This window comes from Jaculus jaculus, chromosome 1, assembly GCF_020740685.1.
Source record: "Jaculus jaculus isolate mJacJac1 chromosome 1, mJacJac1.mat.Y.cur, whole genome shotgun sequence".
NCBI classification, from domain to species: Eukaryota; Metazoa; Chordata; class Mammalia; order Rodentia; family Dipodidae; genus Jaculus; species Jaculus jaculus.
In genome coordinates this window covers 324,918,417-324,931,101 of record NC_059102.1, presented here as the reverse complement: position 1 = coordinate 324,931,101, position 12,685 = coordinate 324,918,417, and the positions used below count along the sequence as shown (strand labels likewise).

At 53.8% G+C, this 12,685-nt stretch overlaps 1 protein-coding gene across 1 annotated transcript; it reads left to right on the top strand.

Moving 5' to 3' along the window:
- The first annotated feature begins 1,048 nt into the window (after window positions 1-1,048).
- Stum (stum, mechanosensory transduction mediator homolog) lies at window positions 1,049-12,348 on the top strand. The gene is made up of 4 exons (XM_045144103.1): window positions 1,049-1,109; window positions 3,723-3,902; window positions 5,406-5,414; window positions 6,504-12,348. Exons 1-4 carry the CDS (start codon window positions 1,049-1,051, stop codon window positions 6,536-6,538), a joined length of 285 nt encoding a protein of 94 aa, XP_045000038.1. The 3' UTR covers window positions 6,539-12,348.
- The last annotated feature ends 337 nt before the right edge of the window (window positions 12,349-12,685 follow it).

Sequence of the window (12,685 nt, the reverse complement as noted above, 5' to 3'; positions counted from 1 at the left end):
CTACGGAGCTAGAGGGTCACAGGACCCCCGTCAAGCCCCATGAAGCCAAGACACGACAGTAGGCCAGACTAAGGACAACACGAACTCTTCTGTGACTAACAATGGCTGGGACTGGGCTTGGGTAGAGTGACTTATGGATGTATGAAAGTCACTAAGGTGAAGGTTTTAGCAGGACATGGGGACACGTGCCTGTAATCCCAGAACTTGGGAAGTAGAGGCAGGAGGATCAGGGTTACGTGAGATCCTGTCACAAAAAAAGGGTGGGGGAGGATGAATGTCTCTTCCTACTCCTTTGACAGGGTCTCCCTATGCAGCCCTGGCTGGCCTTTTGATCCTTCTGTCTCTACATCCTGAATGCTAAACTTTCAGTTTACAGTTGTGTACCGCCACATCTGTGCCTATCCCCTTCCAATGTAGGGGTGTGATATCCTAGAACGAAAAGAGTTTAGGCTTCTGGACAGATGGAGTTTTGATCTGGGCTCTGATACGTGGGCAAAATCATTTAGTCTCTCTGAGCTTTGGCTCCCCCATCTGCAAATGGGGGTGATGATAACACCTCCAAGAATTTTAAGAATCAGAAGTAGTGTGGGTACAGGGAGGGTGGTGCGCGCTCAGCACGGCGTAGCTGTGTGATAAGTGCATCTGTGTTATTTTCACTTAATATTCCCCCCACGTGCCAATGCTTCTTTCCCACCTCCTTTCTACATCTGCAAGCTTCTCTTGTGTTTTGCTGACAGCTTAGGCACATCTCCTGTCCCCCACACACAAGATATGCCAGCAGGTGTCAGCTACTTCCTAAGTGCCCGGTGTCCCTGTCCCTGTCATTTCTCAGAAGCTTCCTTCTCTTCCCGGTAACATTTTGCATCTACCAATACCTGATGACAGATGTATTTCCTTAAGCCACAGTTCCCACCGCATCCCTTTCCTGTCCAAAGATCCCTTAAGGTCGTACTTCCTGCAGATTGGGAAAAACCCATACACCAGTATTCAGAGCCTTCCACGTTGGCCCAGCCAGCCAGTCCTTCACCTTGACCTCCCCCACTCCCCCATGTCGCCACTGCTGCCCTTGCGCTGCCTGAACTCCCCCTTCTCCTCCCAACGGGGACAAGGTGGGACTCAAGTCTCAGCTCCGTCACCTCCCCCCAGCCTCACCTCACGCTCCTGTGCAAGCTCTCAGCCCTTCTACCCGGCCAGGGGAAGTTGAGTTTCCATGTCACCACAGGCTCTGAGGGCAGGGCTGAGCTGTATCCTGACGCAACCTGCACGAACTTACGAAGGCTAACCCTACCTCATCCCCCAGCAGGACCCATCGACACCATTTGTCCTCGCTGCCTGTCCCACGAGGATGTTTGCCTCTGCAGCTCCCACAAGCCTGCTGTGCACCTCTGTGCCAAAAGCAGTGTGTGTGTGTGTGTGTGTGTGAGAGAGAGAGAGAGAGAGAAAGAGAGAGAGGGAGAGAGGGAGAGAGAGAGGGAGAGAGAGAGCGCGCTAGAGTGGTTTAACAGCCCCTAAAGATGGTCACTTCATGATTCTAGCACTGTGATGAGCTTTGCCATTTCTTAGGGTGGGGATTAGGAGCTTGTTTGGAAATACAGACGTCTGAGCCCCTCAGACATTCAGTGGCCTTGAGGTACACCCCAGGCACCTTGCTGGTAACAAATACCAGAGGTGGTGGTACAGAGTTTAAGGATACCTGGTTCAGATTACTTCTTATTTTAGAAAAGAAAAAAAAATTATTTATTTTCAAGCAGAGAGAGAGAGAGAATGAGCATGCCAGGGCCTCTAGCCATTGTAAATGAACTCCAAAGGCACGTGCCACTTTGTGCATTGAGATTTATGTGAGCACTGGGGAATTGAACAAGGGCTGTTAGGCTTTGCAGGAAAACCTGCTGAGCCATCACTTCAGCCCTCAGATTACTTCTTGGATGCCACAGGGCGGCCAATGTGAAAGTAAGGGTACAGCCATTGTTCTCAAGCAGCCTGGGTCACCTGAGCTGTGATTGTGACTTTGGATAGGATGTTGAATTCCTGACTTGTGTGTGTTTGTGCACGCGCACGTGCACGCATGTTAGAGCGCTTTAATGGCCCTTGAAGGTGTCCATGTTCCAACCCTGACACCAGTGACTGTGTCACCTTGCCTGGAGAAAGGGACTCGGCTGACATCATGAAGCTGAGGGTCTCGAGGGACAGGCAGGAGACCCAGAATCCGGAGATGTGACGCCAGAGCAGAACAGGGAGAAGGTGCTGTGGTCACTTCTAGAAGCTGGCAGAGGCACGGGAAGGGTATTCCTAAACAGCCCCGAAGCCGCACTCAGACTGTTCTCACCTCCAGAGCAGTGAGAGAATGCATTTGTGTCGCATAAGCCACTAAGTCTGCGGTGATGGTTGCAACGGCCACAGGACACTCACGCTGACAGGGAGAATGTCAACCTGGCAGAGCAGCTCCCCGCAGGAGAGCCTCGCTCAAGCACGACTCGGTCAACGTGTCAGAGCGTGTAAGACATGGAAAGGAAAGGATGGAGAAAGGGAAGTGGGAGACAGGGAAAGGGGAAGGAAAAGAGACACTCTTCATCCCCTCCCCGGAGATGTGAGTGGCCAGCAGAATATCAGGGTCTCTTCAGGGACAGCTGCGTCCCTTCATCCTGCAGGCCCCCTGTGCTTTAGTACAGGTCCTGGTAATCAGCAGGTGTGCTGGTCACTTCCGTGCCATCCACACCCCTCCTGGCTTCTCCACTGTGGTGGGTCTCTGGCTCGCCTCGTGACACCTGCTCCTGGCTTTGAACTCCTAGGTCCTTGTGGTCTTTGCTGCAGAAAGCACAGCCTTTCCAACACCGCTGCCTCCTGACCTTGCCGGTGGCAGCCCTGTCGCTCCTTCATGGTGGCACCCTGCTTGCCCTCTCCGCTTTGAAGGCACGGTGTGGCCAGCTTGGGAGCGGCAGCGTTCTCCCCGGGGGACAGGGTGCCAGAGCTTCACTTGCTTCTCTCTCAGCTCTGGAGGCCGGGCAGTGGGCTGAGCTGGCAGTGAGCCTGTGTGACCCCTGGTCTTGTGTGGGTCCCGGGTTCCTCAGGGGGCTGTTGCTCACCGTCTCCCCAGAGGCTTGCAGGCAACTGTGGAGCAGGGTCCTGAGTGGCTGTGAGTGTGACAGGAAAACAGGAAAAAAAATCACTTGGGAGGCAGTGTCGGAGAGCAGCTCATTGATTTGTCAGGGGGATGGGCTTATGAGCATCTGCGGAAGAGCGGGAAGAGGTGTGGATCATATGGGGATTGGTTCGTACAAAGGTCCGGCTGATGCCTCATTAGCATGTAGCGACGTCATGGGCGAGCGGGAAAGGGTCACAAGGTCTAAGTAGTGGCTGGAAAAGGTATAGGGTACAGATCACAGGGGGATTGGCTGTGTGAAGGCTGTTGGCTGATACCTCATTAACATATAGAGATGTGCCAGGCAAGCAGCAAAGGGTCACAGGGCTCTAGGGACAGTGAAATCTGAGTCAAATCAGGATGTCCAGGTGTCCCGGGCGGGGGGAGAGAGCGGCCCCACTCCTGCCGGCCTCGGGACTCGAAGTTGTCGGGATCTAGGCCAGCTGCGACATCCAGTGGCCCAGGAGCCCTTAGCCATGCCTGGCATCTCAGGCCTGTTTTAACCCTCAGTGGCCCGAGACCCTTGCCTGTGCCCGATGGTCTTGCAGCCCCTTCTGAAGCTGTCCCTTCTGGCCTCTTCCAGGCACGTTCGTCTCAGCCTTCACCGTGCTGTGTGGGGCCCGCACTGACCTCCCGGACAGACACGTGTGCTGCGTCTTCTGGCTGAACATCGCTGCGGCCCTCATCCAGGTGCTCACAGCCATCGTCATGGTGGGCTGGATCATGAGCATCTTCTGGGGTATGGACATGGTCATCCTTGCCAGTGAGTAGCTACTGGTATGCTCTGGGTGGGGGGAGGGGCAGAATGGGGCAGAGCCGATACCCGAGCTGCAGGATGGGGGCCCGGAAGAAGGACCCGGAGGCTTGCCCACCAGCTAGGTTCCTGCTCAGCTCTAAGGACACATTTGCGTCCTCTGCTATCGTTCTAAGGCTGACTGGTTCAGGGTCCTCTCCCTACAATGCTTGGTTTGGAAGCCTGCTGGGTGGGTCCCCAAGGGAGCCGCCCCCCCCCCCCATAGCTAAGACACCACCAGCTGCATTGGTCAAAGAAGCAGCTGTATCCCAGAGACCGGGTAGGTGGAGCGAAGTTAGCCCCTGACCCACTGTTCTGTGTCTCCGTCGAAGTTTCCAGATGGAAAGACAAGGCAACATGCTTTCTTGGTTCACAGGCCTGTGACTGTGCTTTACCCAAAGACCTGTGTGATTCCCTGTTAAACTACGCTCTTGGTTGGCACGAAAGCCCTACTAAGTCCTTGCTGGCGTTGAGGCTATTCACTTCATGGCTGGGAAGGGAAGGAAAGAGAGGACACCAGAGTTTCCACATCCCCTCCTGCTCACATTCCAAATGTGTGAAAGATCCCACTAGGCTTCCTGATGATTCACACCTTTCTTCCCTCCCCAGGGGACATTCCAGAGTACTGTAGCAGTAAGAAATGGCCTATACCACAGGGGAGGTCTCATGTTACATGTGTGGATGCCAAGTCAGAGTCCTTCAGAGTCGCGGTATCCAGATGTCCCTTGACCTACTGTGGCAGTACCTAGCAGTAAACACTCTATATATCCAAACTGCATTCAGGGGTTGGAGAGATGGCTTAGTGGTTAAGGCACTTTCCTACAAAGCCAAAGGACCTAGGTTTGATTCCCCAGTAGCCACGTAAAGCCAGATGCACATGGTGGTGCATGTGTCTGGAGTTTGTTTGCAGTGGCTTGAGGCCCTGGCATGCCCATTCTCTCTCTTGGGTCTTTCCAAAGAGTTAGGCTTTATAAGTGTAGGTCCTGTCCATAGGAAGGACTAACTACATATCACAGACAGATCTGGGCTGGAACTAGGGTGGCTCATTGGAACATGTCTAGGTTGTAATCAAACCTACCCTGCCGCTGGCTCTTCAGAATCATCCAGAATGCATCTCGAGAAAGCATTGGCTGTGGAGTGGGGGGGAGGAATGAGGGAAGGACGTGAACTGGGGTAAGCCCGGGACTGAGGAGGGGGCTGGGCAGGCAGGGCCAGGGCCGTGTGACACTATCAATCTCTCAATGGTGGGGCTGGTGGCTGGCTTCCGTGGCTGGTCACCGTGAACCCCGAACACCCCTGTCTGAAGACCTGTCTTGTCTTTGCAGAGGCCCCAGGCAGGGTCCCTGGTCCACCTTCCTGGACCCACACACACTTCCTCACTCTGCATCTCAACCGTGTCTTGCCTTCTGTTTTCAGTCTGTTTCTCTTTCTTTCCCCTCCTCCTGCCGCCGCCTCGCTGCTCTGCTGCGACAGTTTCCCAAGGTGAGTCTGCTGGTGGGTGCTTAGCCCGTCGCGTGCGCAGATACCCACCCTCCAGGGCCTTTGCTTTCAGCTCTTCTTTGGAAAATGTTTAAACACAGAGGAAAGGAGGACACCTAACCTAGCAAATCCCTAGACATCCACACCAACCCCAGTCGCTCACTCATGGCCATCCTCGCCTATACCGCATCCCCAAACTGGAGTGTTAGCACCTCAGAGTGGCCAGTGGTCTTCTCCATGAAGAGGGACCCAGCGAAGGTTCTGGAACTCCTCAGGTCAAGGGAACTGGCTGAGGGAGTAACAGCTCAGCATGTCCACTCATCAGCTCACCCAAAGAGCAGCCGTAGTTCTCTAACATCGTCTCTGCTCAGACTTTCCCAAAGGGCCAGGGCTGTAACCCTGAGCCAGAGCCCTTCTCCAGTGTGCCCAAGGGCCCGGGTCTGGGGTTTGCTTGCAGTGGCTAGAGGCCCTGGAGCGCCTATTCTCTCTCTATATCTGCTTCTTTCTCTCTTTCAAATAAATAAATAATAAATAAAACATTTCAAACCCCCCCCCCCCACCAACTAAAACCAGGCCAACAAACAAAAATCATAAAGAAATAAATTTTTTAAAGTTTTGTTTTTTTTTTTTTTAAACTGAGCATGGTAGCACACACTTATACTTCCAGCACTTGGGAGGATTGCCATGAGTTTGAAGCCACCCTGAGACTACAAAGTGAATTCTAGGTCAGCCTGGGCTCAAGTAAGACCCTACCTCAAAAAAACAAAGGGGAAAAGAAAAAGGTCCTGTGATTAGCAACAATGTTTTGAAGGCTTAAGGTGCCCAAGTCCCTGTCCGTGCTACCCAGCTGGTTGAATATTCACAGGGCAGCTGCTCCCTGCTGTGGGAATGGCTTCCTCTTTTCTTCCTTCCTCCTGTGTAGCCTCGCCTACAAATATCCTTGTCTGCTCAAGGTCAGATTTTGCCGCCCCTAGTAGAAATGGGTCCTCAGTATGAATAAGATCTAGTGAGTATATTCTGGTCTGGAGCGCCTCGGACAAACCTTAAGGGAAGTGGGCGTCTAACCATCTCCCCTCTGTTCCTTCCTCACAGGATACAAGGAGCAGGGCATCCCGCAGCAACTGTGATCCCACGGGACCCGTCAGGGAAGTCCAGAGCTCTGTGAGGACTGCGCCAGGTGGCTTCGGGCACAAGGACCATCATATGTTCTCTGCGGCCATTTCCCAGATTAGGGTAGAAGTGGGTCTTTTAAAAAATATTACTATTTATTGTGAAAACACGCCTGCTTTTCTCAGCAGGCTCTGAGGCCAGCCCCTCTCGCTGCTCCGGAGGTACAGGAGGCACAGGCCCCGAGCATGGGGACCGGGCTGGGTTTGACAGGGGGGCAAGGATGACGGCCAGGCTCATCCTTGCCTGGCAACTCGCACTGCCCACTGCCCAGGCTGGACTGCTGCAGGCCCTGGTCCAGGTGATCCGGGGGTGATCCAGGGTGCAGAGCTGTAGGGGACACTTCCTCTGGGTCTCCATCCCCTCCCCCTTTGCCTCAACGATACGGTGCCCAGAACTGCTCTGCGGTCCCCTGGGGGGCAGCGGCAGGATGGGAGTGAGAGTGGTCAGGTGACTGTGCAGTATGGAAAGGCCCCTGGGACCCCTAATAGGCAACTGACCACACCCCAGCCTCCCTGCTATCCGCAGGGAAGGACTGGGGATGAGTGTGGCCTTTGCTTCCCTGAGGTGAGTGGGGCACTGGCCCCATGCTTGGACACCCACTTCCACATGTTCATACATGAAATTGCCAGGCTGAGGTGTGAGTGTGTGTGTACCAGCAGGCTTCTCCAATATCTTGATTCCATGTCTGGTCCCTGCGCCTTTCTCTGAAATCCATGTGTCTCTGAAGTTAGGCATTTTTTTTTTTTTTTTTTTTGCTTTGAGGAAGATGACAGATTCCATTCATCATGTGTCTCCTGACACGCCAGTAGAGTTTGGGCTGTCTCCCTACTGTCAAGCATGGGCATAATTCTAGAGAATATTCGTTGGGACCCATGAACTATAAATAGCCCATCTGTTCAGGTCAGATCTCGCTCTTGGGCTCGTCCTGGGGGACGCTGGCCATTGTACCGTATTTTAAGGTTCAGAATTTGCAGAGTGGTGTCGTGAGGTTAGGGACCTCAGTCTGAAACTCCTCTGTGCAAGCGGCTTCATTGGAGACCGGTTATTGGTTGTGTCGCGCTAAGCAGTTCCCTAGGAGTGATTGGAACAGAGTTAGACCTCAAATTGGGGGAAGAAACTGAAGAAGGGATGCAGGCACCAATCTGAAATTAAGAGAAAGGAATATATGCTTTTCCCATTCTCATTCTCATTCAAATGTGGGAAGCGCTAACATGTGTGATGGGCCCAGAGCTCGGCTTCCAGCCATACTGTCCTTGAGCCATTAGTGGGTTCCTCCCTGAGAGGGTTTCTTCAGCTATCTGAGGCTCTGTTACAGCCCGGATGAGGCTGGAGAAGGGAGCTGGCCACCTTCTGTGTTACGGGATGGAAGCCCTTGGCATCTACACGAGAGTGTCCTGGCCCTTTAGTCTTTGGGAGTAGACCTCGGCCTCTCCCAAATTGGTCAGCCCCTGACATTATGCAGCCACTCACTGGCCCAGCTCTGGGGCCACTCTCTGCTGCTGGCCTGTCCACCTGTCAGATTCTTCCGTGGATGTCTGAGGTTGAACTGAACCTTTGGACACCTGGCAGGATCATTGGGTCTGCCTTGCCCTGCCTTTCTCACAAATCCAGCCCGGGCTTCTGTCGCTTCTCTGTGTTTGTAGTCCCACACACCTTGGCTTGGTCCTACGCACAAAACTGTCACCCCTGCAGATTGCTGCACTCGAGGAAGCCCATGTCAGGGAGTTGAGATGTCCTAGAGCTTCATCACAGCCCCAGCAGAGGAAAATGATGGGTCCCCGTGACTTCCCACGCCTGCCAACCCACGGCCCTTCACCCCACACAACTGTAGCCGAGTGATGACAGGTTTCAGCGGGGGCAGCCCCCACGGCGAGGGAAAGGTCCATTCTTCTCGGCTTGCGCTGAGGGTGGTGGCTGGGGGAGTTGAGAGGAGGTAGCCATTTGTGTCGCTTGTTTAGCGACACGAGCTGTGTGCAGGTGGGACTTAAGTGAATGGCAGGTGTCACCATGGGTCCCTATGTAGGATGGCTTAATACTGGGATTTGTGAACTTAGAAGGTGGTCTCCTGGGCACTGCCCCCTCCGATAGGCTGGTGTGGGGCAGGGCCAGGAGCTCCCTCCCCCGCCAATCCTCTGAACAGAATTTGAGGGTTGCCCCCCCGGGGTCAAAAACAGCAGCCCCAGCCGGGCATGGTGGCGCACGCCTTTAATCCCAGCCCTCGGGAGGCAGAGGTAGGAGGATCGCCATGAGTTTGAGGCCACCCTGAGACTCCATAGTGAATTCCAGGTCAGTCTTGGCTAGAGTGAGACCCTACCTCGAAAAACCAAAAAAAAAGTATAAGCCACGCCCACAGACACACACACACACACACACACACACACACACACACACACACACACACACACACACACCTCTTAGAAACCACAGGGAAGAAAGACAAACCTCCTCACAGGGAGCAGAAAGACCACCCCACCTCTGCCCTTTGTATTCCCAGAGCTCAGCTGCCCTCAAGACCATGCCTCTCCTGGCTTTAGCGTGTCCCTTCCCGAGGACCAAAGCAGAAACTGTGCTGGGAACTGCCTGGTCCCGCTCGCCACCCATGGGATCCAGTCAGCCCATTCCCACTGCAGGGCCGTGCTGGCTGTGTGAATGCATCCTGGAGGCACGGGGTGTACTGATGTGTGTGGGGGGGTGCAGGGGTAGAGGATGGGTGGGGGCGGACTGAGGAGCAGTCTGCTAAAAGGCAATGCAGGAAGTTAAAGAGCCCCACCTCAGCTAGCGTGTTCCCTGGGCAGAAAAAGGCAGATGTGCAAAAGACAAGTCATCCACACATTTCCCAAACACCAGGAAGGCTGAAACCCTCAGACCAGGATGAAATTCTCCCCAAGGTCCAAAGGTCCTGATGAGGAACGTGAAGCTGAAATGGCAACTGTTCTTTCTCCCTAAAATGCAAACCACAGCCCCCCCCCACTCTGAATCTTCTGGTTTAACGGAACCCTGTTTTTCGGGATGTTGTTTGAAGAACGCTGGGGCTGTGTACAAATGACTTGGGGAGATGCAGACCAGGTTGCAGGTCCTCTGTTGGTGGTGAAGGCTCTGGGCAAGTTATTCTCATGCCCTCTGGAGGGTGCCCATGCATGTTCCCACGTGGGGACCAGAGGGAGCCTTTCAAAGCAAAAACCTGCCAGCTAGTGGCCCCTGGAGACTTGACCTTGCTGGTGGTGGTTGGGTGGAGGCAGCCTGGGCTTGGGGAATGGTCTAGAACCACTGCGCCTCCAAAAGCAGAATTGCCTCAAGGCTGATGCAGTCCAGGGTCTCCCCCTAGTGGAAGCAGGGAGCCACCCTGGCCTAGGGAGCTTCCCTGCTAGTGTTTCTACAGTTGGCAAGTGGTCTATGGGCAGGTCCCGGGCAAGATACCCTCAACTCCACATTCCTGCAGCCTGCAGCCCCCACTATTGGGGAAGACCCCTTCTCCAAGGCTAGAGTTATGTCTCCTTCCAGAGAGTTCTGGGACCAATTGGGCCTTTGGCAACAGTAATAATGTTGTGGAAAAGGTCAGAAAAGCAAGTGGTTGAGAGACTTAGGGTTTGCATTTTCCTCTTCCGTTTTCTTCCTGATGGCTTCTTAGATAGGTAGGGAGGTGCTCAGGCTCAGAGCGTGGACCACCCCAACTCCCACATCCCACCACGGCAGGAAGACACTTAGCCGGTGTGATCCCCAGCGCCCTCTGCACCTGGAGGTGACGCTGACCCAGTCCCATCAGGACAACCTGGGAATCAAATGGGTCCTGGACAGCCACAGCCTTTTCCCCCATTCCTGCCAAAGCCAGCAGTGAGAGGGCCTGGGATCATGGGGACAGGCAGCTGTGCTGGCGGAACACTGGCTCCAAGCGCCACAACCCCTCTTTTGTGTGAGTTCTCCTGGGAAGACACTTACTTGCCCCAGATAGGATACCAACAGACCAAAGAAATGATTCCATTCAAGTCCAGTTTGGTGAATCAGAGAGTTTCTTGGGGGCCGCTTCCAAGAGCAGGAGTGACCATCCGTCATCTGCATCATGAAAAGACCCGCCCCAGACAGGTGACTCACGAACGCATATGCACTCTTGTCTCCACCCTAGTCTATCCCCCCCATATATATTTTGTGGGCCCTAAGGACCATGTGCAGCTGGGGGGGTGAGGTGGGGAGCAAGAGGGAGGGAGTGGCTGACGCCTCCTTTCTTGTGAGGTGCTCATGCAGGAAATCAAAGATGCTATGACTTCAAGATGGCAATGGCCAGGCTGTGTCTACAGGACAGTATTCCCCACGCCTGTGCTGTCTGCGGGCAGAAGGGGCCACCTTGCATGTTTCTGGAGCTCCTGGTACAAGTCCAAAGCGTCTGGATTTGGATTTAGCTAGGGAACCTCAACCTCCAATCTGTCTCACCTCCTGCCCGAATTTTCCAGAAGGCCCATCCCATGGTCCACCCTTGAAGCATCTTCACGCAAGTGGACAGGCGCACACACTGCCCCGCTCACACGATATACACTCATAGCCCCCTGACTACAGTGGCACAAAGGGAACTCAGAGTTGGACTTCACCAAAGTGGACCTCACACTCCCTCCAGGACCCTGTCTGTCCTCACCACACCCCAAACTCCACCCAATGTAAACACTGGCTCCTCTCCCTTTCTAGGACCCCCTGGACAATGGATCACTTCCTCCAGGGGTCCATGGGCTCAGCATTCCCCACCCCACCCAATCCAGCTATGCTTGACCCCCATGGCCCTGGGGCGTGCGGAGGGAGAGGCTAGGTGGGGCTGTCCTGCGGGGGTAACTGTATTTGAGGCTTTTCTGGGGCTGGAGATAACCTTGACTTCTGAAACCCTGTCTGCTCTGCCCCTCCTGGCCCAGCCCAGGAGTCAACGAAGAGGAGCAAAGAAGACGCAGACAGGGTGTTCTGAACAGGGGGAAGTGATAGGGGCGGTGACAGGCTCCATGGCCCTGTGGAGCTGTGGCTGGCCCTCTGCATGGGCGAGGCTCCGTGCTGTCGTACAGAGTGCGATTTTATTTTAAACACATAAAGACAATTGGCTTGTGTGTCTGTCCTGAGTTTACACAAGGATGAGTGTTGTGCCGTGAATTCGTGTTTTGGTGCTGTGGTTGGTTTTTGTCTGGGTCTCTTTTTCCCTCTGTTCAATTAATTGCTGTCCACTTCCGTGGTCTCTGACAATATCCAGGGCCCTTTATATCACTTCTACCCCAAGGAGCCCATCCCACATCAATCCAGCTAAGGGGACATTTCTGGCCCATTCCAAAGGTTTCTTGGAAGAAAAATAAATAAATAAAAATTCAAATGTCAGGGCTCTGTGGGAGATCTTTCGGTTTCCCTGGCCAAGTGTGCAGCTTGGAGCCCAAGCCTGGCTGTGGATCTTTCTCGGCGCCCTTAGGCCTGAACCCTGGCCCTGCTCCAGAGCTCTCCAGCTTCCCCGGCCACGGAGCAGGCTGCACGTTTCCCCATCCTTCTGCCCACTTTAAACCCCTTCCCTCCAGCGGCACGACTGTATGTGTGAGGAAGAATACCATGTATGACCACCAAAATCTGTGTACATATCTCCATGTATATGTATGTACATACACGAGCGTTCCTATTATAAACACGAAAAGCATGGCATCTGTTTGGCATTCCAATCTGTTTTCTTTTTTCCCCTAGATCCTCGGAAATATGGTTTTGGAACCCTTTTCTTTCTTTTCCTCTTTTCTATGTAATAAATATTCACGTGACCTTTCTGGTGGTTTCTCAAATCCCTTTGTCTTCCATTTAGTAATCAGACAGCATTCCCATCGCCACTAACTACCTCCCTCCCCCTCCTTGTGATTTCTGCTGTTGGTGTGTCCATTTTAAAGGCCATCTGGCCCCTCTGTGCCCCCCGCTCCACCCCAAAAGGCTTGTCCAAAGTGCATCTCTGCGCACCATGTCCTTTTGCAGCCAGGGGTGGTGGGCTCTGAATGAAGCATCAGGACCAGGCGTGTGCACAGCGGAAGCCCACTGACTTTCTTGACTGATGGCCTGGCTGGTGAGGGAAATGTGGAGACGTACCTTGAACGATGTCTTTCCGTAGTAAT